Source organism: Cebidichthys violaceus, unplaced genomic scaffold, assembly GCF_023349555.1.
Source record: "Cebidichthys violaceus isolate CVI_PGR_0920_01 unplaced genomic scaffold, fCebVio1.0.p SCAF_12, whole genome shotgun sequence".
Taxonomy (NCBI): Eukaryota; Metazoa; Chordata; class Actinopteri; order Perciformes; family Stichaeidae; genus Cebidichthys; species Cebidichthys violaceus.
Window position 1 is genome coordinate 16,126,383 of NW_027176285.1, and position 27,031 is coordinate 16,153,413.

The window sequence follows — 27,031 nt, forward strand, 5'->3', positions numbered from 1 at the left end:
GGTCGGGCCGGGCCGGGCCGGAGAGGGATGGGGGTCGCAGACAAGTTTACATTAAGAAGAATGCTCTAATCTCCCTCTTCGCTGAGAGAGAGGGTGAGTTTGATGTCAGGGTCTTGGGTGGTACTACTGTGAGGAGTAGATCACGATCTCCTATCACAGAGTATGTCACGTCCTGCGTAGAATGTGCGGAGTCTTTTTTGTCTTTGTCAGGCAGCGTACCTTGCACGGCCGGTGCCACGGAGTTGAGGATCTGGAAGGATTCGCTGACATTGGCGCACACTCCTGAGATGTACTGCTGCTGGCCGCACATGTAGCCGTACTGAGGACCACAGGCCTGTGGAGACGAGACGCACGCATGCAAACAAACAGAGGCTGCTTGAGAAAATAGTCACAGACTGGTTAGCTTTTCCACCAGTATTAGGTCATGGGTGAGGGGAGGAGCAGGGCTACTGAGGACAGAAACCAAGAGGAAAGAACTCCTCAAACGGAAGATTACAACGAGACTATTAAAAGCCGCCGTAGAGCCCTTCAGACTTCTCCAGAGAGAAGAGGGAAACAGAGAAACGTAGGGCTTCAAAATGACCAACAACAACCGGAAAATTGCATAACGTTAATCTCTCAGCATCACTTCCTTAGATTTCCCTCTGTGCTCCATAACCTTTCCTCACACTGGGAGGGATCCTGGCCTTCAGCAGCTCTGGGAGGCTTTGAGCTAAACGCTAACATCCTGATGCTAATTGGCAAACGCTTCTGTGCTAACATTTGCTAATTAACAATAAACAAAAACTATAACTGAGGCTGATGGGAATGTCATCTGAAAGAAATTAGATTATCTAACACATCAAGCCTTCAAAATGAAAGCCCTAAAACAAGCACTGAATCCAGATGTCAGGTTTTTATGAGTTGCATTAATATATATTGGCCACTAGTGTATTGTTTCTGTCATTTTTTTTTAAACTCTGCTAATCTAAATATAATTTTACTGGAGTTCATAACCATGAAGTGGAATGGGTGTCACCACCTCCTACATACTCATGCACACATTTCTGCATACAGCTGATTTACAGTGTTACATTCCCAGGACATGAAGCCTCACTGAGAAACACGGGAGGGTCAAGCCCACTGTTTCCACACAGACCAAAGGTCCAGTGAACATATACTCGCTTCCCAGTTCAGGCCTCCTTTTGCCTTTTGGTATGGAAAATGTACTATAAAGCAACTTCCCCCTTACCAGAAATCCCCCGTTGGGATTGGTCACCAGCGTGGTTCCCATGGTCATGTTCTCCTTGACTTCATGTAAGTTGGGAACCGTTGTGTTTTCTAAAGAGAAAAAAAATAGGGACGAATAAACAGAGTGAGACAAACACAGAGCAGCACAGAGGAAGAGCAGCTGGACAAATTCCTCTTCTGTATTTTCCCAGAGGAAGAGCGCCGCTCGGCCTCTGTCCTTACCTCCCTCCACCACGAGAAGATGTAATAACCACTGACGTGTGGTTAAATATAGCACCTTTCATTAGTTTACCTCGGTGTTCAGCTTATGGCAGCTAATAAAGGATGCAGAGCACAAACCAACATGTTTTGCTGGTGAACATCCCAGTCGCAGTGAGGAAGAAATAGAGGATTTGAGTCATTAAGCAATCACAACATGTGGCTAAAATTAGCATGTTGTTACAAACGCTCCAACTTGGGAATGTTTTCTTCACTTACCGCATATTCTCACAAACCCATTGACATGCTATTTCAATTCCGAATGGAGCTCTTTACCAATCCCTGTGAGGGAATTTTGATATTTAACCATTTCTGATTCTCATTAGCAGCCAATGTGCGCTCCACTGAAGTGACACGAAACAGAGCTGCTAGTAGTTAGTGTGACGTAATGACGTTTGATGACTGAAGTCCAGCCCTATTCTTCATCTGTGTGTGAATACAGATTCATGCTTTCTCCTTGTAGCCCTCCCCTATTTCCTGTCTTCATGCTTGATACTGAAGAGGAGAACACATCATTAAAAGATCTCTTTTCATCACTCCAACACGTTTTATTTGATGCTCAGTAAACAGGCGTCTCCCACGCACACACAGGGAGCTTTGATGTGAAAACAATGTGTCTTGTAAAGTGGCCTGTCGTTGTTTCCTAGCGCTCTGATAACATGAGTGAGGTGGACTGAGATCCTCATGATTCGTCCGCGTGGGACTGAGAGCAGCTCTGTGGATCTGCAGAGGAGAATACTGGCTTTGTCCTCAGTGAACTGTGAACCCCAGATAGCTATCAGAACAAATCGGACTTATTACACAATCCCTCTTGTTCCGCATCGACCTCTTGAAAATCAGAGAAAGCTAATGCTATTGTGGCTTCTGCTGAAATATATCACCGTGACAAATAATCATTTACTAGGTACATTTACTCAAGTGCTGTACTTAAGGACAATTTCGAGGTACTTGTACTTCATACTTCAACTACTTCTACGTCTATTTAGTCAAATTTGGACTGCATGACTTTAAAGAGTATTCTACACTGTTGTATATCTACTTTTACGTTACAACTCTTTTAACTTATAGACACATTATAACTATAGCATTTCATGATCATGTTCTCCAGTCACATACACACACATGCGTTCACATCCATGAGATCAGTTTATCTAGAAATCCACCACTGCTGAGTAGCTGCTCAGCCTGAAAGACTGCAACCTAAATGTTCAATTGTGTGCCGCCAACGGTTTATGTTTATTGTTTGTCATTTGGATTCCATTTTTTCCAAACAGAACGTAAACATACTAGTGCTGTTTAGCAGACCGTGGATGCTGGGAGTTTCTTGTCAGTATGTCATCACACATAATTGTCCCGGCTTAAACAACTTTCGATTTTATTGGTCGGACAGAACCGTGATTAAGAATTACAACATTACAACCGCACGAATGTAACTTCCATTATGGTTTGGCATATCTCTCTCCTGCGCTGCAAATCACGCAAAACCTAGCATGGAGACAGACTTGGGCGTCGCCGGTGGGCATAGACCGAAATGACTGTGTGAAAGACGGGCCGCTTGCTCGTCCGAGGTAAAAACGTCACTCACAACACAGCACTGTTGCTGTTGTCGTCATGCAATCCGCTCCCAGTTGTTTGCTGAGTTGTCTGAGTTGCTCAATCCAGTCCCAGTGGACGTCTTCCAGACTAAACTTGAGTTTCTGAGCTTTTAGGCTTTCGCCTGCTTAACTCATCCAAGATAAAAAAAACAAATGCAGCACTCTCCTCTGCTGAGTGGACGAGTATTATTTCCAGGCCTGACACAAGCCAGGCACTTAAAGCCAATACTTTACCAACAGCAGGAGAACTGTAGCTCCTGTTACTTGATAATTCTGAGCTGAGAGTTAGAGTTCAATCTAGCGCTCAGTCCTCCAATGTGGACCCACAGCAAAAGAAGTTTGCAGACTGCTGACCGGGAGCGAAGTTGTGTTTATCTGTTTAAGTAAGATATAATTGGAAGGATGAAACATTAAAACCTTGTTTATTTACTCTCTTCCTGTTCTGATGGGCCCCACTTCCTCCCCACTAGACCCAATCAGATATGCATGAGACTTAAACACACAGTAATACAAATACACACACAATATATTCGCAAAATCTCCAGATTATTTTCTCAGTTAATAAGGTGACATCCTCAAATGTCTGGTTCTGTCCAACCAACAGTCCAAAATCCAGCCAGAGATTATCTGACATTTTGAGTCATTAATCAATCAAATTGAATAACTGTTTCAGCACACACACACACACACACACACACACACACACACACACACACACACACACACACACACAGTATTCTTACTAGGCAGATCCAGTTTGACACACGTGTTGTCCCCCCTCCCCACAGGACACTTGTAGACGTCTCCTGTCCGTTTGGCTGGCTGGCCCGACAGCGGCGATCCAATCAGAACCCTGAATCAATAAAGAACAGTTGGTTCTGGTTGGTTAGAAACCCTGCCAACAACCACACACCAGCATCACAGTTTAACGATTACGATAACAAGCGCAAGTCAAATATTATTGCAGAAATGGAGCGTTGGCAGGCTGGAAGCGGTGACTTTAGATTTGCTTTAATTATACTTAAACATAAACAGAAGGCTCAGATTGGCTGATACAAACGGTTATAGTTGGTTTATGAATCTGTGGCTTTCATTTTAATAAGCCTGAAACTATGGCATGAAACTGAAATAACATTGACATAGCTCATTAAAAGAAAACACCTTATTATCACCTCATTACATACTAATGCATGACCTGCTGCAGATGTTTGCAGATCGCTTCACAGTCTTATCAAACATGCGTGCATCTGGTCTGTACTGGACCTGTGTTGTGCACGTGTTACACGACCGCGTTCACGCGTGAGCTTGGTAACGTATCGCGTCGCACCGTCAGTAAACTAAAAGGAGTCGGTCGTCTGCCTTCATCTGAGCACTCAGGCTCATTAACATTCCTGACCTCTAATGGGCTCTGGTCCTCTGGAGCGAGACCCAAAGTGGAACAACAACAACACGCTCTGCTGGGGCCTCCATCAGCTGTCTGTGAGAAGCACCGCAACACTGCTGACTTATTCATGATAAACAATCGGGATGAAACATACCTGCTGATTCTATTAATTCATCTGTAAATGATTAATGACTTCAGATTGTTTCTCTGCTAGTTTATCGTCTTAAACTAAACCTTACTTTTCTAATCCAAGCTTAATAACACGGTCAGGACAGAGGTCAGTTCACCACTTTGGTCCAAACTGAAGTGTCTCAACAAATATTTGATGGACTGTCATGATCATGATCGAGTTCATGGTGCCCAGAGGATGAATCCTAATGACTTTGGTGATCCCTGAACTTCATCTGGTGCCACCACCAGGTCAAAATCTTATGAATCGTCCAAGATTTTGGGAGAAACGATTCACATTTGTCTGTTCAGGCTGTTCTCATTCACTGTAAATGAATACTTATAGCTACATAAAAGTAATGCACTACAATTTGTATGCAACCCATGTAATGAATGAAGGAAGTCCGATGACGTAATGTAGTATAAAGAGCAACAAAGTCCACGTAACAGGGAGGTCGTGATGGAGGGATCGGTCAAACGAACGCAGGACTTTCACCCAGGAGACCGCTGTTTGTGTCTCCTGTGAATCCAAAGTCCTTACTTTTGTACGTAGCTACGCAAGTTAAGTCACAAATGTATTTATTTTAAGGAACAAACATAGTTATTGTAAACATAACCATGTAGTTTTGTTGCCTGAACAGGTTCTCTGCTATAGGAGCTTGCGCAGGCGCACACAATTATACATTGGTCTGTTAAATATGAAGGCTAAACCTTCTCACCTAACTCTTGCCAAGAAAGCTTTAAACACGTCATTTTTTGTTTACTCAATTGGCAGATTTTGTTTGTTTAATATTAGCCAATATGTCTAGATTCATCTACATAAACAAGCACTACTTTGTTTGCTTGAAGAAGGATTCTTTCGGCAGCGCAGTTAGTTGACTTAACAACAACATGGCGACATTGTGTGACATCAGCAGTCTTGTGAGAAAAGTTCTGTTTCTGTACTACAGTGGACCGATGTCTCCCCCTGAACTGTCTCTGCCACATGTAACACATGTCCTCTGTGCGGTTGACCCACCTTTCAACACTGCTGAGGTGCTCTGAAGAGCTAAAGGGTGGGGGTCTGGACGACACATCTGTGTCTAATCAGTCGTGGTGATCACCTCCATCCTTTTCCCCCATAATGTTCTCCCACACGGACAAACGGAGGGCTACATTACATCTCTGCTTTTATTGCCCCTTCTCCTCATGTCCTTTAAACTTTCTCCATCATTGTTTCATCTCTTTATTTTCTTATAACGACTTTGACCAAGTTGTTTCTCCGGGTTCCTTCAATCGGGTCCTCGCGACTCGGGGCTCTTTGGGTAACACTTTGCTCTGAACTGGAACACAGAAGTGCTATCAGGAGATGCTGCAGAGCTAATGTGTTTTCAGGGAGCGGCGTGGAGGCTCAGTTACAGCTGGCTCCACTGATTAGCTGTTTGTGAATTATTGTAATAGATCTCATATGAGCTTGATAAGATCGTTACCGCAGAAGACCCACCAGGTACAGCCATGTGGGAAAGAACCGGCGCTGGTGTTGCAACAGGTTGGAGAGAAGCAAGCTGGGAAATAAAGAGCGGAGTGACTGAGGGAGGGATGTAGACACAGAGCCAATAACCACACTCTAATAGCCTTTAACAAGGTTTTTAAAAATGCGCTCCCAGACCGCTTCAGCAAGGAGCCACGGACGCTTGGTTTCAGTGTGTTTACAGGCTCGGTGTGTGGATGCTCTGGTGGGACGTTTACGGTTAACAGCTAGAGCCGTAAAGGCAAGGAGCCTCATTACAGCAGCAGCTGCTGCGCTCTCCTTCACCTAGTTTTACAGGTTCATAAAGGACTCTTTTTTTTCTTCACTTTTGTTAATGTTGAGGATTTGAATTAAACTGAACTTGGTATAATAAAATGTTCTAATGCTGAACCCTTTTTGGCCAGGCCTCTCCAAAACAACACTTTGTGATAAAGAATTATGAGGACCACCTGAAGTTTGTGAACAAACAGAAAAGAGTCGATACTGTAGCCAAGTTTACATCAAAACTTCCAGAAAATCCTCAAAAGAAAATAGAAAGGAATGTGTGTTTCTGTCCGCTACCATCATGCAAATGTTAGGAGTTGTGTGCATTTGATTTCTCTCCTAATTAAGTTTGTGCTTCATTTGATCGCATTCAATTCAGACTTGATGTTAGAATTCTAATGGAAAAGTTACAAGGTCCAATCCTGCATCCTGGTAAATTGCCGTCACGCATGTCCGAAATGGGAGACGAGGAGGAAATTGTGTTGTGGTGAAAGATGATGAATGTTGATGCCGCTCACCATTTCCCCTCGCTGTTCTCAAACTGCTGGACGGTGTAGCCAAACATGTCCTCCAGTGGACCGCTGAATGACAGGCCGTTTTTCTGGTCCACGTTGAAGGACAGCACACACGGCAGCAGCACTGCAGGGACGGAGGGAAGGGAAAGGAAAAGGTCACGCAGGAAGCCAGAGACTGCTGTTACATGACGATTAAATAATATGATTAATAAATAATCCAATCCTAAAATAAGAGACTTGTGTATTCATTGTCTAATATAAGAAAGCCAAAGTACAAGGTCAGCATGAACAAACATTATTAATGAATATTTAAAGAACGTTCAAGATGCAAAATGAAGCAACAGAATAACTTCATAAATAATAAACACTTTGCTCTACTGTATGAGGGATGAACTGCGTGGACACATCCCACACACAGAAACAGAGTCGTTGTGGAGGACACTGGAGGAATTTCAAACATCAATGCGAAGTACTTTTGGTCCGAGTCGAGTCTGACCTGCAGGACAATGGCTTCTTCTCTGCACCGAGCGCCGTCTGCGTCCGTCTGTCACTGAGCTGAGTATATATCACAGAGGCTCTATATGAATCCGTCCACGCCTCATTGTGCCTGCACTACAACGACACTCTTTATATCTACTGTGCGAGGGAATTCCTCCGGTGTAATTATTCAATTTGTGAGGGAGTGCAGAAGGAGCAGCGAGACTAAAAAAAGGACGAGCAGACACAGACCACATACATGGAGACACAAATAAATAAAAAAAGCAGCTATTTGTTTGATGATGATGCTTCGTAGCTAATGCGTCTGACCTCAAAGTCGAGAGAGAGAGAGAGAGAGAGAGAGAGAGAGAGAGAGAGAGAGAGAGAGAGAGACCATATGGAGTCTGGATTGTGCCGCCAAAGTAATGAAGAGACTTTTCAGCCACGCAAGCGGAGCAGCTCAAGGCCGCCGATTGTTCCGTGAGTCTTAAATATGTCCACACATATTGGTTGCATTGCTCTGAAATGTTGTGCAGGCATTCATGGTCCTCGGAGGATGAATCACGACGGCTTTTGCGACCCCCTGACTTTTCCTCTAGCACCACCCTGAGAATGACACTTCTGGTTTTGAGTCACATATCTCAGTGCTTCTCAGGATGAACTGTAATAACTTTGGTGATCCTTTAACTTTTCACCCAGAGCCGTCGTCAAGTCAAAAATACGGTTAACCCTTAATAACCAAATACCTGCACAACCCACCATGCGGCGCAGTCTCTCGTCTGGTGTTAGAAGGACATGCTTGGTAGAGGACAGACAGGGACAGCGATACAAACAAGGATCAGTGCTTGTAGGCCGTAACTCAAGGAGGCTTAGATGCATGAATTGCTGTGAATGCAATCAGGTCTGCTACCAGCCCCTCTCACTGCTTTCTTATAAACAGAGGACTTAAGACAACATGCTGCTGCCAGTCATCATCCAGCCATGTTTGGATGAAGAGAGATGGACAGAGAGAGAGAGAGAGAGACGGACATGCAGAGTCATATACTGGAATCCCAGCCAAGAAATATTATCCCCCTGCTTTGTCCCTCGCTCATTGCTGTACTTCCTCTGTTGCCCCTCTCCGTCTCTCAGAGAAGCTCCATTTCCTGTTCCAATTAACCTGATTATAGACATTCCCTCAAATCCACAGGTGCGTGCGCACACACACACACACACACACACTCTCACACACACACGCGCGCACACACAACTAATTTAGCTGATTTAAGATGGCTCCGGGCCAACCAGGCCTTTACCATTTATCACAGAATGAACTCAAGTACAGTTCAGAGTCCCGCTGGCCTGAGCTGTAAATTACAAAGGAACGTCCTCTGTCAGTTGGCAGTCTTTTGTGTATTCCAATCTCATTTAGCGTTTGGTGTCTCCTCTCTCCGCTCTGCTCAAATCACAACCAGCGAGGTATGTAGCTATTTTCGTGAGCTGGGCGAACATCTGCCCTGGAAAAGCCAATATGAGGGCTTCTCCCTTTGTGGATGGAAATGGCCTCATGAGCCTCTGAGGTATTGCCGTATAAAACTGTCCATCAGTGTCTGGAGGGTTCGTACTGTGCTCTATTCTACACGTGGTGAGCAGAGCAGAAGGAGCTTTTCAGCCATGCTAGCTGCATGGTGCTATTTCAGTCGGTCCACCACTTTGCTCCAGACTGATATACAACCATTGGATGCACTGCAATGGAATTTTCTTCCAGTCAGGATGAATTTGGAGATTTTTTTGACTATTTTGGCATCAGGTCCAAATGTTAACATGCCAGTACTTAAGACTTAGTCACGTGACCTCAGCCATTGGTTTGTGGACTACGGTTTTGAAGCCTTGAGTTCAGCGTTTTGGCCATCGCCATTTTGTTTTTGTTGCAACCAGAAGTGACACAAGTTAACTCTCATTTGACTCTAAATGGACCATAATTTACCCAATGAGCATCATGCTGTATTGAAGAAGACTTCAGATGTTCACAATGTTTACTGAGGTAATAAATCAAGAGAGAAGTAGAGTCATTTCCTCATAGACTTCTATACAACCAGACTACTTTCTGCAACCAGAGTCGCCCCCTGCTGGCCATTAGAAAGAATGCAAGTTTACAGCACTTGCAGCTAATGACATCCCCATCAGCCTCAGCTGTGTTTTGTGTTAAGTTCTAGTTATGTTAGCATGCTAACTTGCTAAACGGAGACGGAGAACATCTTAAGCATTATAACTGCTGATGATCAGCATGTTAGCATTTCAACATGTTGATGTTAGCATTTCGCTCAAAGCCTCACTGTGGTTTAGTGCAGCGGAGCAGAACAGCATGGCTGTAGATGAGCTTCAACATGAAGAGGAGACTGGCTGATGAAATACAGTTCATGTGTGTCATTGTTTATCATAACAAAAAATCTGCTTTTTGCTGACCAGAAAAATCGAATCTAAATTGGCTGAAATATCACAGCCCTGAGACTACAGCAAGCGACCAATGAACGGGTCTGTTTTTGGTCAAACCCCATGTGGTCCTGATTGCTTCTGGCAGTCCGTCAGCCACACTAACCCACAATAAAACCCTGCTCCCCTCTCGGCTACAGTTCTCAAAACAGAAACGACTCCATTTCAGCGTCTAGCAATCCAGCAAGAAATCAAACTAAGTGGCCACAGTCAGATCCCTCTGATCCAGCCAGAGCAGGAGGCAGCAAAGATCAGCACCTGTTGGCCTGTGAGACATCAGACCGGCTATAAAAATGACCCAGAGTCAGCACCTGTAAGCTTCAAAGCCTCGCTCAGCCACGGTAAAAGCACACGCCCGACCGGCACCTGCTCATCTGTAACACGTCTAACCGACTATGATCAGCTTTAAAGCTTAACGCGAGTCAGCGCCTGTAGGCAACGAAGTCATTCAGCAGCCGTGAAACTCAACCTTAATCAGTTGAGGTGAGACACACCAAGTTGATCCAAGACAGACACTGAAAACAAATCCTCTAAATTTAAAGAAAGCAAACGGACGTCAGTGTGAGTGAGAGGAATCATGTGTTTGTGACGGTGATGTCAGAGCCTTAAAGAACATCAAGGCTTTGGGTGGGACCTGGACCTTCATGCACCATGAACTATGCACTACTGGCAAAAGAGAGGAGCTTCATATTTTGGAATGGGCAGGTTTATAAAAGTGAACTATTTCCAGATTTCAGACTTTGTTCTTTTATCACTTTGTCTTTTCCACTGCCCTTCCTTTCTCAGCTTTCCCGTCATACTTTCCCATAATTCTACTCTGACTGTCAGTTTTTCAGCCAATTTTCTTCTTGTTTGTTGCTCCAGCAGCATAAACACTTTGCTCTCTAGTCACTCTGGTTCAGATCAGTCATGAGCTCAACTTCTGACAGGTTTTTTTTTAGCTCTGCTGACTCCGACTTCATGTTCTCATTTGGCTGTCTTTTCAGTTGCTGCTTATTTCTTGGCATATTTAAAGGACGTGGGTGTGCGGTGGAGACGAGGGGTCACGGTTGTGGGCGTGTTTGAGTTTTCATTTGCACGGGGGAACACAAGGGACGGGGAGTTTTATTGCTAATGTCTGCAGACAGAGGAAGATATAGTTTAATTAGACAAGCTCCACCATGATTAGAAACAAGACTACAAGTCTGCAGCCGTGCTAGAGGCTTCCAATGTTGCAAATTTGGTGAAACTTGCCCCTGATGTTTGACTAGCACTGAAAAGATTTGACCCGATGACGTTGTCAGATAAGATAAGAAGGTAGTTCCCCAAAGTTATTACATGAACATGAATGTCAACTGATGGATTCATCCTCTGGGGATCGTGAAATGATGCTGATCTTTGACCTGGCACACAGGGGAAGGTAAAGGTCTCATCCTGGTCGGTTTGGTTCATCCTGGGGAACATGAACATGTGTTCGATATGTCCTGGCAGTTACTGAGATATTTAAGACATCGCCATAGAGCCCCACCAAATATCATCTCCTTTAACTCAGCTCGCAATTCAGTCTGCTTCCTCTCCTCCACCCATCCATTCATCAATCCTCATCCCATCCCTCTCTGCCTCAAGAGCCTCGTCGGTCCCTCTACTGCTTCCTCCTTCCATTCATCTTCGTCTCCATACCTCCCGTCCCAGCGTCTCTCTCCGCTCTCCTTTCATTCATTGACTGAACGCGTCGGCTCAACGGTGTCAGATTCCCCTCTCCGAAACTTCCAGATGTATCCTCTGGAGCTCTGCTTTTCGGCTTACAAGCTGAGACCCACACATGACATCATCCCCCAAGACGGTTGTCAAAGCTCCCCCCCCCTCCCCAAATTCACTGCGTATACTGTAGGGCTGGTTGACACTCCTTTAACCATATCCCCCTATAGCAGACACATGCACACTCTGTGTCTGTTAAATCTGCTGATCACAACAGTTTTAACATCCAGGGAGCAGCTGGGATGGGGGGGGGGGGGGGGGGGGGGGGGTCCTGGGATAGATCAAACACCTCTGGAGGAACTAAAAATACACACACCCGAAGGTCAAATAATGACCTTCCTCCAGAATCAATAAGCAACGTGCAAAAATAATCGTGCTACGCCTCAAATACTGCAGCCGTGAGGCTTGTGGGTAAACGTCAAACGTCCTACAACTCTTAAAACATCACGGCGGAGTTATTTTGCAAAGTCGGTGAAGCCAAAAGGAAATATTTAAAGAAAACACAGAAACAAATGAGAATCCAATGAACAGGAAAGAAGGAGTTCAGCTTGTCGTCACTTATCCTGCGAAAACACGGAACAATTTCCTGAGTGTAAAAAACTGAGTCTCGTTTTAATCAACATGCTTTGTATAATAAACAACACGCGGTACAACTGTACTGCTCTAATTATAGTTTTACAGAGTACAGGCAGTACAATGCGTCTGTGTTATTCTTAGTGTGTTTTGAATAAGTGATAAGGCTTTTAGCCAGACTACCACTAAACAGACCAACACACACGTTCATCTGCACTGTCCACTCAGACCGATCACTTCTTAATTGGCGGAACAAGAATAAATAAATAGTAGAGAGCTTCTTGCTCACTGCCGGCTCTTTAGGATCTTTGCAATTCATTCATATTAAAAAAACAAATGAGAATTTGCTTCATGGTCATTTCAAATTCACAGTTTTTCTTTTATGTGTCAAGCTGATCAGGAAGAAGATCTCGCTCTGAAAGGAATAGTTTAGCACACATTTCTCTCCTTTCAGTGCTTACTCCCTACTGTAACCTGTCATACAATACAAACAGCTGTATATGTTAATATATATATACAATACAAACAGCTGTATATATATACATATACAGCAGATGTTTGCAGATGTAATGTTACTGCCATGTGACTGAGTGTCACTGTTGATCGAGAAGATATTTCAGTGTGATCACAACACATGACTATTTGATTATTATTTATGAAAAGTTGCAGCTGCGCCTAACTGTTCTTTAACGTTTAATGATTCACTAGTTCCTGATATACTGAAAGCATAAAGGTGAAAACGATGCATACGGCTAATAAAGAAACGGACGTCTGCTGTGGAAACAAAAGTGTTTTTTATTGTTTGGTATATTTATTTAGAGGTAAAAAACTCTTCCGTGGATTGAGGCTCAAAGAAAAGAAAGAGGAAACATTTTTTACACACAAAACCCTGGTGAGTTTCAAATGGCTTCAGTTCCTTCCTCGACCATTAACGTCGAGATGTTTCTCACTCCTGAAGACTTGAAATCACCTGAGGCCACTAAGGATCTGTCACATGAACTACATCACATCTTTTACTGTTTCTTCTCTGCTGCTGACTTCAGTTTGCCCTCTCCTCTCCGCACAATACTGAGCAGATAGATGTTATTTCACAGAGACGCAGCCGTTTGGTGAAATTCTGCTATTGGTACGAACCTCAGACTTTCCTACTGTTACTACATTTTTATGCCACATCAAAAGGCTTTCAGCCAACGACTACAGAGGAACGTCTCAGAACGTTAACGGTAAATGTGAGGTCTGGAATAAAGTGGAAGCAGTGAACTTACTGTATGTACTGATCTGTACAGGATCTCATTTTGTTTCTATAATATATATATATATTGTTTTTATGTATTAAAGTGGTTGAACAGGACTCATGTCCAGAGATGGAAGATGTTTGTTTTGTACTGTAACTGTGCTTCTCAGTTAGTAAATGAATGTCGTGTTGCCTGAAATGATTGTTATGAAATAACCATTTTTGTTTCAGTGTTTCGTAGACACTGAACAACCACACAAGTGAGACTGTGCAAAGTGTGTGTGTGTGTGTGTATGTGTGTGTGTGTGTATGTGTGGGGGGGGGGGTTCGTACTTGTATATGTCAGTAGCCTAACTGTGCTGTGTATTGATAAACTCCATGGAGCTGACCGTGGTGCTGAAGAAGCCCCCCCCCCCCCCCGTTCTCTCAACTTTATTTAAAAACACAGAACCAAAGGAGTCGTTGGTGGTGCGGTTCGTTTGTGTCAGGTGAATGAAATAAACCGGGTCTGCCCTCGCTTTTAAACATTCCCAAATCTCCGCCTGCTTGTATGAACATTATGCACATCCGTTAACGTCTGTCCGTTAACGTCTCGTTATATGAATCAAAGCGGACGAAGAAGAAGAATCAGCCTCGTTCTGACAGCAGATTGTAACAGTGAAACACTTTCTCTCCGTGGGAAACGTTTGCGCCGGGAGAAGAGCATCGTGACGAGCGTGGCCGGTCCGTGTCGGCCTCTCGTCGGAGAGGTCAATGTGAAGACGTTGCCCCAGGCAGACGCCACAGCTCCACCGCTCCCTGTGTGATGCCAGTATGATGGATAGCTCCGGCCCGGCGCTGGCCTGGGAGAGCAACTAGTAAAAGGGGGAAGGAGGGGCTGGAAAAGGCCTGGTGCACAGATGCAGCGTTGCTCTTGTTAAAGAAAACACACACACAGAAACACACACGTCCAGGATCTGAGGCTATCAGCACTTAGCCGGTAGAGAGAGAGCCCCAGAGGACTACGAGCATCTGTGTGTGAGACTATATCATGTGCTTCTTCTGGCAAGATGTGACGGGGTCTTGGTTGGCACACACTGACAAAAATGAGGAAGTTACTCGAGACAAAAGAGAAGTTTTAACACCAGCTCCGTTGAGAACTTCATGAAACTTCATGAAACAGAGTTAGGTGTGAAACCGCATGTAGCTCTCTGCACCACACCACTACTTTAACTGTAGCGGCAGTGGCTCACATTACCGGTCACGGCATGTTTTTTGGAGGCGCTGACAAACAACTTGCTGACCGCTGCAACATAAAACACAGAAGCAGCGGCGACGACGCTTTTAAAAACAGAAGCAGTGGATGTGCGCTCTCTCCTTAACCTCTGCGCGTTTCACTTTTCTCCTTGTTTGTTGCTCAGTCTCCTCCCACATCCAGTTGTCTGAAGAGGACCTCCCCTCCGACTCCCTATCACCTCGCCGGCAGCTCTCCTCTCCCGGCTGCCCTCCGTGACACTCTCCCCCTTTTTCACCTCCCTCTCTGCTCTGCTGCCCCCCCCCCCCCCCCCCCCCCCCCCCGTCCTCCTCTTTGCCCCCGATGCCTCACAACAACTGTCTGGTGCCAGAGGTCACATGACCGAAAAATACCTCAAGCACACACACACGAACTGACAGTGTGGCAGAGCGCAGATATAGACTCCTATAAACAACTGATGATCCGTATTTGCAGAAAGATAGATCTGCTTCTGAGGTGAAAGTGTTTGAATATGCTTCATATTGGCTCACTGGGGCTCAGAGGATGCCCCTGAAATGCTAAAATTGTAACACAAGTGATGAAGTGTGAAACACATGCAGAACGCTTTCATGTGTTCCATGTGTTTGTACATGTGTGTGTCTGTGTGTGGTTTCACCTTCCTCAGAGGTTAAGACCCGCGTAATCTGAAACGACATGCAGCGTCGCACCTTCACGGGCGCTTTGTTTATCTGAAGCGCTTTCATGGCCGATATCAGTTTCTCTCCAAAGTGTGTGTGTATGTTGTCGGCTGAAGTTGGGGGATTATTCTGCACTTATCTCACTATTATGTTTAGTTTTGAGCTTCGGGGCCACTTATAGGAAGATCACTTTTTCAAACACTTCACGGAGACGGGACCTGCTACGAGAATTAAAGCTGCAAGCGGAGATGAACGGGCCCTCGCACCTTAGCGCACGTTCCTGTATCCACTGTGTGGCGCTAGAGAACACAAACATGCATTATGTTGCTCTACATCGAGTGTAAACCACATCGGGCACATGTCATTTTAATCGGATGCCATTTGTCACAAAAACGCAGATTTCCTTTCGCAAACAGTCTCCAGCTCTGAGTTGTTTCTTCTTCTACTCTAAATATTCAGGGCGCTCCTGCAAAAACATGCATAGGAGGGAATTTGGCATCATTGATTTACTAAAAAGAAACCTTCTGTTTGAGTCATTGTCATGGTTAGTCAGATATGTGCAGCTCGGTTTGGAATGTCTGATGAACTTAAGAGTTTGCAACCAACGCTGGAGTTTTTCTGGTGAGGACACTGAACTCATAGCGTGTAGTTATTATAAAGTGTTACCGCAAATTTTAGGAGGCGGAGTTTAGGGGTCCAAGAGGGTTTTTTGTAGAGCTCATTTAGTCGCTTATGACTGTAAAATGTGAAGTCATTCGGACATATGGGCCGAGGGGGCTCGCCTTTCCAACTGGCGCTAGCGACCAGTGGCTCAAATGGCAACTTCTGATAGAACACGTTAGCTATTCATTCACAACCAAAAAGCTAACAACACACGCAACATGAGGGAAAGCTTAGCTGCTTGAGACTTGTTGAAATGGCTTCACGTTCGTAGTCAGAGAGCAGAAGAAGTTTGGCACAAGCATCCCCTCGGCAACCCCAGAGTTTCCTTTTTATTTCTCTCTCACTTCCTCGTCTGCAGTGATGGCAGCAGACGGAAGATTGCGACGCAATGATGACTCAGCTCTGTGGCGGAACCCAAACCGGGTGTGTGTTACTGACAGTCATCACTAATGCACATACGAGAGACATTATTCCCAAATTACACTGCAACAAGGCGAAGGGCCTAGAGTCGCGCCGGCAGCTCTGTGGGACTGTAACGCTGAAGAAACGTCAAGAAAACGGCTTTAATAAATGAAACAAAAGTCGAGGACAAAGTGAATATTTTGACCTGATTGTGGCGTTGAGATAAAAACTGAAGTTCACAAAGACCTCGAGCGTCTGCACCAAACTGCAAGATAACGCTGAGCTACAAACAATCTGTTGGTGGCGCTAGAAGCAAAGTCAGGGGATCACCAAAATCAGCAGGATTCATCCTCTGGGAACCATGAATGTGTCTTTAAAAAATAGAAAAAGGAAAAGTGTCTGTTGGAGGAATTCAGTCTGGACCAATGTGGTGGACTAACCGACCGACCAAGAGGAGCTGCAAATTATATTAAACAGTTTGTCAGTTAAAGAGCCAGAGTGAGAAATGGACTATAATATTCATAACTATGTTTTCATTAGTTTGTAATCATCTGAAACTAAAAGAGTTTTTGCTACCTCAGCATGAGTCCTTCACATCTACAAAGGGAGCAGGTCCTCTTCACAGGGTCCCCCGTGTTTCTACTGTAGCCCAGAATGGACAAATTACCCGAAGGCCACCGTAGCTCTCAGGCACGCTGGGAAGAGGGAGGGGCGAGCGGAGGGGTATTCAGTCGGTTGCAGTCTGTAACCTCGCCACTAGAGGCCACTAAATCCTACACACTGCTCCTTTAAATGCAGATGTTTCAAGACTCCCAATGAGTCCTTTTTTTAAGAAATGTTAGTCTTTACTGGGTTGAGTTATCCCAGATTGAACTGGTTTTGTAGGTAGAATAATGTAAACCTACATTTCTACTTTACCAACTAAGTCCAACTAATTTAAGTGATGCAGAAAAGATCGGTCTGTAAAAACGGGGGCATCTGTTGGCTTAGCGGTTGAAATTCAACCGGGGCATCATTCACTTTGCAAATGCTTGTTTCAGCATTGTTGCCACATGCTGCAGAGACAGCAGTTGCACATCTGTAGAGGGTTGAGGCAGCATGAGTACGAAACCAAGTCATGTGGGTGTCCTCTGTGGTTTCACAGGCTCGAGGGCGAATCTCTGAGCCGTCCTTTGAGCATCGCGGCTCGAGAAGGAGATATATGCTCTTCTGTTTTGTGTTTATCCACAGCTTCCTGTCAGACTGGCTACACTGTGACAGCAGTCACCTCGGCATGCACCCAAGAGGCACGAGCTTGTGTTCATCTGCATGGGCTCCATGTGATGCCAAATGGTAAATGTTAAGCATTCGAAATTTCCCTGAAAATACACACATTCTCTGGCAATCATGTACAAATCACTCTAATAATTACACATAAGCTTAGCGAGGAGACTGTTGACTTTGAAGCACATCTTTTACCTCAGAACATCAGCACACATTTTGGAGTTTCACCGTCACGATCCACGTAACGGACGCTAAATGAGAAACTGTCTTTGCGTTTCTGTCATCACATGTCTTGCCTTAACTTGATTTCTTTGAAGCCTCAGCTCTCAGAAGCCTCGAGAAGGAACATTCTTCCTGTTTTCTTCCTCTCAGGAAGTGTCACATGTGACTGTACTTCTAGTCTATTTTGTTGTTTGACACCAGACAGCCAGAGATCAGTGTGCCCTCTGTGCTTCAGCTCTGTGACCTACAGGCCTTTTATCACGGCCCCTGATTGTCACACTCCAAATGCATGAGATAAGTGTTAGTTTGCACGCATCCTTGTGTGTAAGAAGTGTGAAAACCTGCCCCTCTACCACATCAGGTGCAGCGCTAACCATGAACTGAAAGGCAAAACATGTATGAGAAAATCCAAACCAGATCTCAGCAGAGGTGGAGTTTTGTGACGTTTCGTTTTCTAGTTTTATTAAACTCTGAAAGTATTTCTTTCTCCTCGGACAGAAAACGTGATTGTGTTCCTCATCTGGAGATAACATGACTTTATTCCTACGTCTTCGTACCTTACTTACTGATCTTAGCAGATGTTCACCGTGTTCAGATTATTTATTCTTAGATTAGCACGTTTAGCACACTAACAGACGCTATGAGCTGCGTCTGATAGGAATGTTAGCTTTGAAAGCATTGTGGTCATAATTGAAATTGTGACCTGATGATGATGCTAATAAAGAAGTTAGGGGATCAGCAAAGTCAGTAGGATTCACCCTCTGTGGAACATGAACGTCATCCAGCAGTTGTTGAGATGTTGCAGCCCAACTTCACGTGAGTGAGAGTCAAGTCTTTTGGTTGAAGAGGAGACGCTATATGGCGACAGACAGCCAACGGAAGTCGAGACAATACTCCTTCACACCTTTGAAGTGTTCAGTGGATTCAGAGTAGTAGTCACACCGAACTGTTTGAAATTATGAGGACGCTTAAAGATGCAGATTCAACCAGCGTCACAATCCGAGCTTCATCACATACCATTCCAGTGAATGTGTCTGCCACTGCCAGCACACTGTTTATGTCAAATTAGCGCTGATTGCTGCCGCCGAGGGAGCGAGCTGATAGCAGCGATAGTAGAGGAGGAGGAGACGCATCGATACTGAAGGAGACGGCCGGCTACACTACTCGGGGCTCGTGAACTCAATTCAGAGCTTTAATGTCTGAAGGCGTATCCGACCGTACGGCTTTCAATGAACTAAGCGTCTCCGGTCGTCTACAGCAGCATCCCTCGAGCTCCTGAAAATGTAGAGAACAGACAAATTGATTCTGAGACGTGAGAATCCACAGGAGTGCTCGGAGGAATGTTGAGGATCTAAATCAGTTTGTGTTGGAGGAACCCTCCGCCCCTTCCCTCCGTCTTTGTAGCAGACATAGTTATAAAGAAGTTAAGAACATTCCTAAGTAAGGGGAACAAGTCGTCTATATTCTAGCTGAACAGGCAGCTTCTAAAGAATATGAACTGTAAAATGTCCTGTGAGCTGGTATCTCTCACAAGCACAACAGAGACAACGAGGGAAATTAAATATGTTGAGAATTGATTCATTATTTAAGTCATTTTTCAGTCTTATCTCAGTAAACTGAACATCTTTGGGTTTTGGACTTTATATCGGGTAAAACAAGTAACTTCATAGTTAAATATGACGGGCAGTTATTTCAATATATACTGACATTTCTTAGAATCATTGATTGATCTAGTAAATAATCCGCAGATTCATCTACAAAGAAATCAAACGTTTCCTATAGTTCCACCTTATCACATGTGAGGACTTTCTAGCTTTTTCCTGTTTTGTAGCACCATGAACTGAACATTGTATAATGTGTTGGCTAAAGCATGACAGAAAAGCCCATCAGAGCCCAAGATGATGTCTCTTCTTTTTTAATCCGACATGATGCCGGGCTCTGGGGAGCTGTGACGGGCATTTTTCCACACTTTAATGACTAAACGACGATTAAACAGGTAATAAAAACAAAACAAAAGATTCATCGACAAAGCATAATAATCGTCAGTCTTGAGCGTAGGTGTTCATGCTGTTCACGTCCTTCGTAAGCTCGGTCACTCCGGTCGGACACACACACTGATTGAAGCCAGATGCCCCTCTCTCCTCCTCTGCGGGACCAAACTCAAACCACCTGTAGCCCCATCTCCGTAAGGAATTTATCCAGATTAAACGCTGCCACTACAATAACCACATGTGGGCCTCTGAGGCAGGCAGAGGCAGCTCCGATAGCACAACACGGGATCTCCAACCAGACAGCTTCTACCTCTGTGTAACCAGATTGAGGTTCACACTCAACAGCTCATCCGACTACACGACTAGACCGGGAGGAGACAGCCCATAGTAAGTACGCCTGACTGTCTAGATGTGATGGTAGTGATTTACATATGTGAGCTTCTGCCGATCCCTCTCCACAAACACACATATTTATCTCCATCCCCATCTCTAACTCAATTCTGTAATGAACATCACAAGCCGGCGTCCCATGTGAGCGCAGGACTCTGAGAATTGAAGAGAGACTTGCACTGTTTACTTTGCTCTTTCTTTTTTTTTTTCTTCCTTCCTCCCAAAATCAGAGAGGTGGCTCAACTTTGCCGGGACTTTCCATCATCATGTTTGAACCACTTGGTACATGACCTAGAAGTTAATTCACTTCTGCTGCTCTGGAGCTGAACCTGAGAGCACATAGCATCACCGACACAGATATCCCATTAGAGCCCTGCTGCCCCTTAAAGCCTTCATTAAGACAATATTCATTTCACTTTTCACCTTCTAAACATGTAAATCTAATTATCACTGATGAGCTGTAAAGAAATATAAGAAAAAACCTCCTGCATACAGATCCTAAGACGCAACATGACTCATGCTTTGCAAATTACTCAGTTTCTGCAGAAACATAACAAAACTACATGGCAACAACGCAACTTCTATTTCCCCTGTAACTCCGGACACTGGTGGCTGTAAACACTGGCATGCGCAACATTCAATTACAGCCCTAGACTGACTGCAATGTCTCGATTATATGAGGCAATGCCATGCTTCTGTTGCACGTAGAAACAATTAAGTGCTCTGCGGTTCCCCTCAGTCAGCATATAAATAACATCTGGGCACTCCGGACGGAAAGTATTTAGGGGCAGTTTACGAAGACACTGTGGTGCCACCACCTTTCTTAATGGGCGCGCAGTCAACGGGAGTGACACACCTAATGGATGCTTTTAGCCGCCCGGTCGTCAATTATGCAGACTGCATGATCCAAGCTGCTCTCTGGCATGTGCGCAAAAGATGCGCTGGAGACCTCGGCGCGGTAGAAATGCGCGAAATCCGTCACTCATTATTTCATCGGACGATCGGCGCAAATGCGCCCAGTTATTACTCACCAACGACTGCCGCTGTTGTCAAAGTGAAATGACTCATCCCGAGCATCCCGGCGCACTAGAGATGTCCCGCAGCTTCACTTATTCCACGGACTTTTCTGCCTCTCACGCCCGGTGGTCAGATGAACAGGAGATCCCCGGAGACGTCAACTCGCTCAGTGGCTGACAAGAGAAACACGCGGCATGTCCTGTGCTGCAGCATCCACAGTTGAACTGTCTGAAGTCCCGTTTCAGACTGACTCCGCCACTCGGGGTGAGCTCTGTTCCATTGCGCGTCGCCTCTGCTGAGCAGAGCGGGACGGACAGAAACAGGGAGGAGGAAGAACGAGGAGGAGGAGGAGGAGGAGGAGGAGGAGGAGGAAGGCTGCTGGGAGCGTTTGCAAGGAGTTCACTCGTGCACTCAACCTTATAAGCTACGTTTGCGGGGGCTTGGTCTGCCAGACCATGGGAAAATCTTACCAGTCTAGTAACAGCAGCGCGGGGACGTCTGGAGACCAGAAGACAGGCTGACAGGCGTTAAACAATCATCATGCTCACATAGAGAATCCAGGCTGTGACAGCTCGTCATTCACTTGAGTATCTCGTAAAATCTAGATATGTATAGATTTATTATAGTAGCATTAAAGTCCCATTATAACTGCATGTGGCTGTGAGAGAATGTTAATTTATGAGGGATTTAATGTGTGAAAAGGATTTTTATTCTCCGATCATAAACACATAGTTGTAATTATAACATTTCAAAGTAAATGAGAGTCAAACTCAAGTGAAAACCTGCACATGGGAACAAAGTCAAAGAACTTTAGAGCACATTTCCAACATTGTTGGTTTTGCTCTCCCATAACAGTAATAAAGTTGCTCTTGTGCCCCTTTGGCACTCCACCCTCCATATCATTTCCCAAGGGCCCACTCTCATTTACCAGCTGTGGGTTTGTGTTGAAAGTTGGGGCCACTATACTGTATCAAAAAGAAAAAAGTTCAAGCTGTGTTAGTAGCACCTGAAGGATGCTTTTCATCTGTCAGTTGAAACACATAACTCAAAGCGTGTCTCACTAGTCTGACGAGTGGGGCCAAGTCCAGCTGGAGAGGATGCACAAATCCCAGTGAGATTATCACAGGATTATTAAAGGAAGGGTGGTGCACACAGTGTGTTCAGGGGAGGTGAGATCTCCCCGACGACAAGCAAGCGCAATGTTATCCTATTGGGTAACCGTATCTCACCTACTTAGAGCGAGGAGGTTCACTTTAAAACCAGACCCTGAGCAGGGTTTTCACCGTGCTTTCCATCATCCTGTAATAGAGCTGTGAAGATATATTATTATTATTATTATATTATAATCATCTGGAAATCATTCACAAGTAGAACATAGAAATCCTCTGATGACAGAAGAAACGCTGGTATCACACTCTTCTACATTATGGTTACGTTTCTCTTTTCTCTTCTGTTGTGTGAGTGTTGATCACCGATGTTTTGCACCTCAGTGGTTGTCACCGTGTGACCGACGACAACTTCCTCGTTATCTGAACACACACGCATGGTTGCCTCACGCGTTTCAGTGAGGTCACCCGTTGCGATTCGCCATCATTTTGAGATATGTGTGGATATAATGTAAGTCAGTGCTGCTTGGCGTCCTCTTCAACAATGCATAGCGTTATCCGATTACGTTTAAGGAAAGATCATAGTGCGCATTAAAATGACAAGGGGACCTTCTGCGCCGTGGTTTCAATAATACATAAATGCTAATGAGACAACGGTAGTTATGCTTTTAAAAAGAAAAACTACTTTGCAGTCAGTCGGAAACAGGAAACCAACAGCAGTCCACCGGGTTTGTCGCTCTGTATGTTGATTACTCCGCTTGATGTCACTTAAAAGTTATCATATGTTGCTGAAACAATGCTTGGCAGTCTCACGAAATGTGAATAAAAAGATCATTGTGGAAGCATAGAGCAGTATTCAGATTTCCCCCTTTTTAATCCATGAATAATTACCTGGCCTCCACCATACAGAAACTACAACGTCAGCGATTGCTGTGATAATGTCTCGTGTCATTGGCTGCTTTTTTGCTGCTCTTTACCTTCACATGTTGGTTCCATGAAATGCACCGACACAAACCCGCATGAGCACCAAAGTCATCCTTCTCCATGTCTGTGTGTACATATTAAGAATGTCACACACACACACAAAGGATTACAAACACAAAGATCATTTGGTCAGCTGGCATGAACTCTCCACACAGAATATCCTGTTGTAGGCTTCCTCTTTACAGCTATGCACACTTTGAAAGTACTCAAAGACACGCATGTGTATCAGACAGGATCTCAGGAGTCCTTCCTGTCTTCAGCCCCGCAGATATCGGACCGAGACGCAGGAAGACTAATTAGTTGCCATGTATTTCCTCAATATGACTTCCCCACCCATCTCCCCCTTTCCTCATCCTCCCACACACCTCGGCCCACTCACAAGGTTTGTTTTCTCCTCCTAACAATGTATAGAGAGCGCAGAAACGGGGCTCTTTGACCTTTACACAGTTTCCTTCTCTTCCTGCCTTCTCGCCCTGACATACTATAGTCCTATTAACCGTGGAGGTCTATTCTAATGTGCTTTTCTTCTCTCCACCCCTTTAACTGTCTGTATGCATGCAGACAGGAAGAGAGCATGAGGAGCGCACCAGATACGAGGCTCTCAGGGTCCCTAATGAATCAAAGACATCTTCATTTAATTCAAGACTTTCTTTGAGCTCTCAAAGCATTAATATCCTCCAACCATTGTAGCGTTTCTGAGCTGCATTTTGTGGTGTAAGGCACCATGGTAATGAAGACGAACTGTGCGTCCCAGGCTCAGTAAAGCCCTTTAAGTGAAGGAAATTAGCCTGGTTCATACAGTCTGACAGACAATGTTAATCTGCAGACCGAGTCCATCGCTGGGTCATGCTAAAAGCCGAGCAGGAGACCCTCCTTGCCCGACAGCGACTACCCCCCCCCCCCAGAGAAAGCTATTTACAGCGAGCGTCTGAGGAATCTGTAATGTACACAAGAGGATAGTGCTCAGACGACAGCTCACAGTAAACATATACTATGTTTGGTATTCTCTGTTATTGCAGTGAATCGTCATCCGATACCTGGAAACGTGAGACAATATTTAACTAATATCTGTTGGCACAAATGAACCAATAAGGGGCACTCCTGCGAATGAAAGGGTTAGGGTTAGAAATAAAGATTAAAGCTGCACTTATCAATATTATTACATTAACAATGGGTCTGATGATGCTGCTGTGCGTGTATGTAGGCAGCTGTTTGCCACAACAGAACTAAAAGGTGATTTGTTTACAGCCTCCGAGTGACCAGAAAATCTATTAATGCAGCTGTAAAAAAATAAAAAAGGGTAAAATCTAGGCGGCGGAAGGCGAGTCGTTCTCACCTTTAGTCCAAAACATCAGGCTTCAAAAACCCCGGATCCCATATTTCCTACACAACCAATAATAGTCCCTTCCTGTCTGTTAATGCCCGTGTTTGTTATACTTCACGAGACACGTTTGGAACACAGGTTTTCTGTTATGAATTTGTACTTTCCAAGCTCGAGCTGAGATAACCTCGATATCAACCTCAGGCGCTGTTTTCACGGACTTGGCAAAAGCTCCTCCAGAGCCGCAGAACAACTGTTTCCACAGGCTTTACATGAAAAGCAAACGGACCTGTGGCCCTTTAGAGAACCGCCTCACACCTTCAAGAGCCAGACTTTGTGTTGTTGATGTCACGGTGGCTTAGCTATACCACTGAGGATGAACTTCAGGGGGAAAAAGAGACAGAACTGTCAGTTCAGTGTGAAGGAAAGCAGGTCCATCCTCACTGATTCCTCTTTGATGAGAACAGCATTCGACTATGTTTTGAACTTGAACATTAACCAGACCGACGACAGCGAATGGAAATATCTTCCAGTTCAACCCCCCCCCCATGGTCTTAACTCCTTCTCGTTCACTTCACCATTCTCTCTTTTATTTATTTTATTTCTTTGATAAACAAATGTTCGGACAGCTGTCCAACAAACAGGAAATACGTCATAATAAAAAGCAGATGGAAACCACAGAGATATGTGGATCTGGGCTTCATTTCCTCGATATCAGACGTCGTCTTGTCTCAGACCAGCAGGGCGCTTTGACCACAACATCAACACATCGCAAACTATAAAGATTTGGCGTTGATAGAAATTGTCTTTACACAAAACATGTAGGGCAAAGAAATGCTGAAAAAGCAGGTTTGAGGTGGTCAATCTTGAAACCCAAATCAGACTCTGATGCCTTCATGGAAGCATGTGAGTCACTATCTTCAAAGTCACTCTCCAGTCGCCCCCCCTGGTCAGCCAAAAAAACACAATCTGACACATGTTGACAGCAATTAGAGACCTCTTCAGTCTCCTCCGTCCTGCCCTACTATCTGTGTTGCTGACAGGACCCGGAGCTTCACTTCACCCTGCAGAGGGCCGGCATCAGGGTCCCGACCCTTTGACTCCGTCAACACCGAGTCAGAGTGTCGGTTACAGCCGGGCCACTGGCTCTCTGTCTCCCACGGACGCACAACTACAGTGGTGAATCCTTCTTCATGCATGACAACCTTTTATTTTCACATGCATCCCTGCCTTTGAAAATACATTTTTGATTTGACGTGTGATGAATTAAAGCAGAGGACTTGAGATGTACGACTGCTTGTATCAGACATATTTCGTCATACTAGCTGCAATGTTGGTTGGTTGGTTCACCGCTTTAGTCCAAACTGAACTATGTTAACAATAACTAGAACTCTTCTTCACTTCCCTGGAGTCAACGAGCAACGAGAGGTTCTCAAGGTTGTCACTGAACGGCCACGCCCCCACAAACAGCACTCCAAGCACTTGACAGCCGTTGCTTTGAATAAAATACGCACATCCATTTGTCCTTTGACAACACTACGCAGCATTGTTGTGGGAGTAGAGTCAAACGTCGGAGGCCCTTCTGTTTCTGGGTATCGCTATGTGTGAGTATGACTGCCTAACAATGACAGGAATGGGGGGGGGGTTTTCTTGTCAAAGCTTGTCCCCAGACCCTGGTGTTATTATACAGGAAGTTTGGTGGGGGCTTCGCTCAGTGGAGTGGATTGTTTAAAGAGTGAGGAGAGCCAAAACTCTGATGCAAAATGTTACAGTCTGCAAACTTTAAACTGCTGTAATGACTTTTCTCTTCTTTCCTCCTGTTGGACAGAAATGCGCACATGTATGTCAACAGGCATGTGCACATGTGCACACACACACACACACACACACACACACACACACACACACACACACACATACGTGCAGTTGTTTCCGGCATGTGGCTTCACATTCTTGGCATATCGCATGGCCATTGTGATTGGGGAATATCGTGTTCTGGCCAGTAATTTCTTGGCGTGACATCTGACATGACAACATAGTAGACACGGGAGGAGACGTGGGGGGGGTGGTCATGGCAAGGTTGATTCCTAAAGTCATGTTCACAATTAAGCACCAGAAAGAGTTGTGCATGTGTGTCACTCACTCACTGTGTTTTTACAAATATTGAGCAGGAAGTTACACAGAAGCCACAGAAGATGCAAAATCCTTTTCCAGGACATTTTGACGCGTCAAAGTAGGAAAAGCACAGGTGACAATCATTCAATTAACGATGGCTGAACTCCAATTAGCTGCTTGAGCTTCAGGGTCCTGGTGCCACCGTTAAAGTTATTAGTAACACCTGTGC

The 27,031-nt window shown here is 44.8% G+C and overlaps 1 protein-coding gene across 1 annotated transcript in view; it reads right to left on the reverse strand.

Moving 5' to 3' along the window:
• itga1 (integrin, alpha 1) overlaps window positions 1-21,642 on the reverse strand; it is a 38,237-nt gene extending 16,595 nt beyond the window's left edge. The window contains exons 1-5 of the mRNA XM_068706746.1: window positions 21,291-21,642; window positions 6,928-7,048; window positions 3,827-3,936; window positions 1,232-1,320; window positions 220-334 (exon numbers count right to left, since the gene is read on the reverse strand). Coding sequence (XP_068562847.1) covers window positions 220-334; window positions 1,232-1,320; window positions 3,827-3,936; window positions 6,928-7,048; window positions 21,291-21,336 — 481 coding nt within the window. The 5' untranslated portion in view covers window positions 21,337-21,642. The remainder of the gene's footprint in view (window positions 1-219; window positions 335-1,231; window positions 1,321-3,826; window positions 3,937-6,927; window positions 7,049-21,290) is intronic.
• Window positions 21,643-27,031: the final 5,389 nt, after the last annotated feature.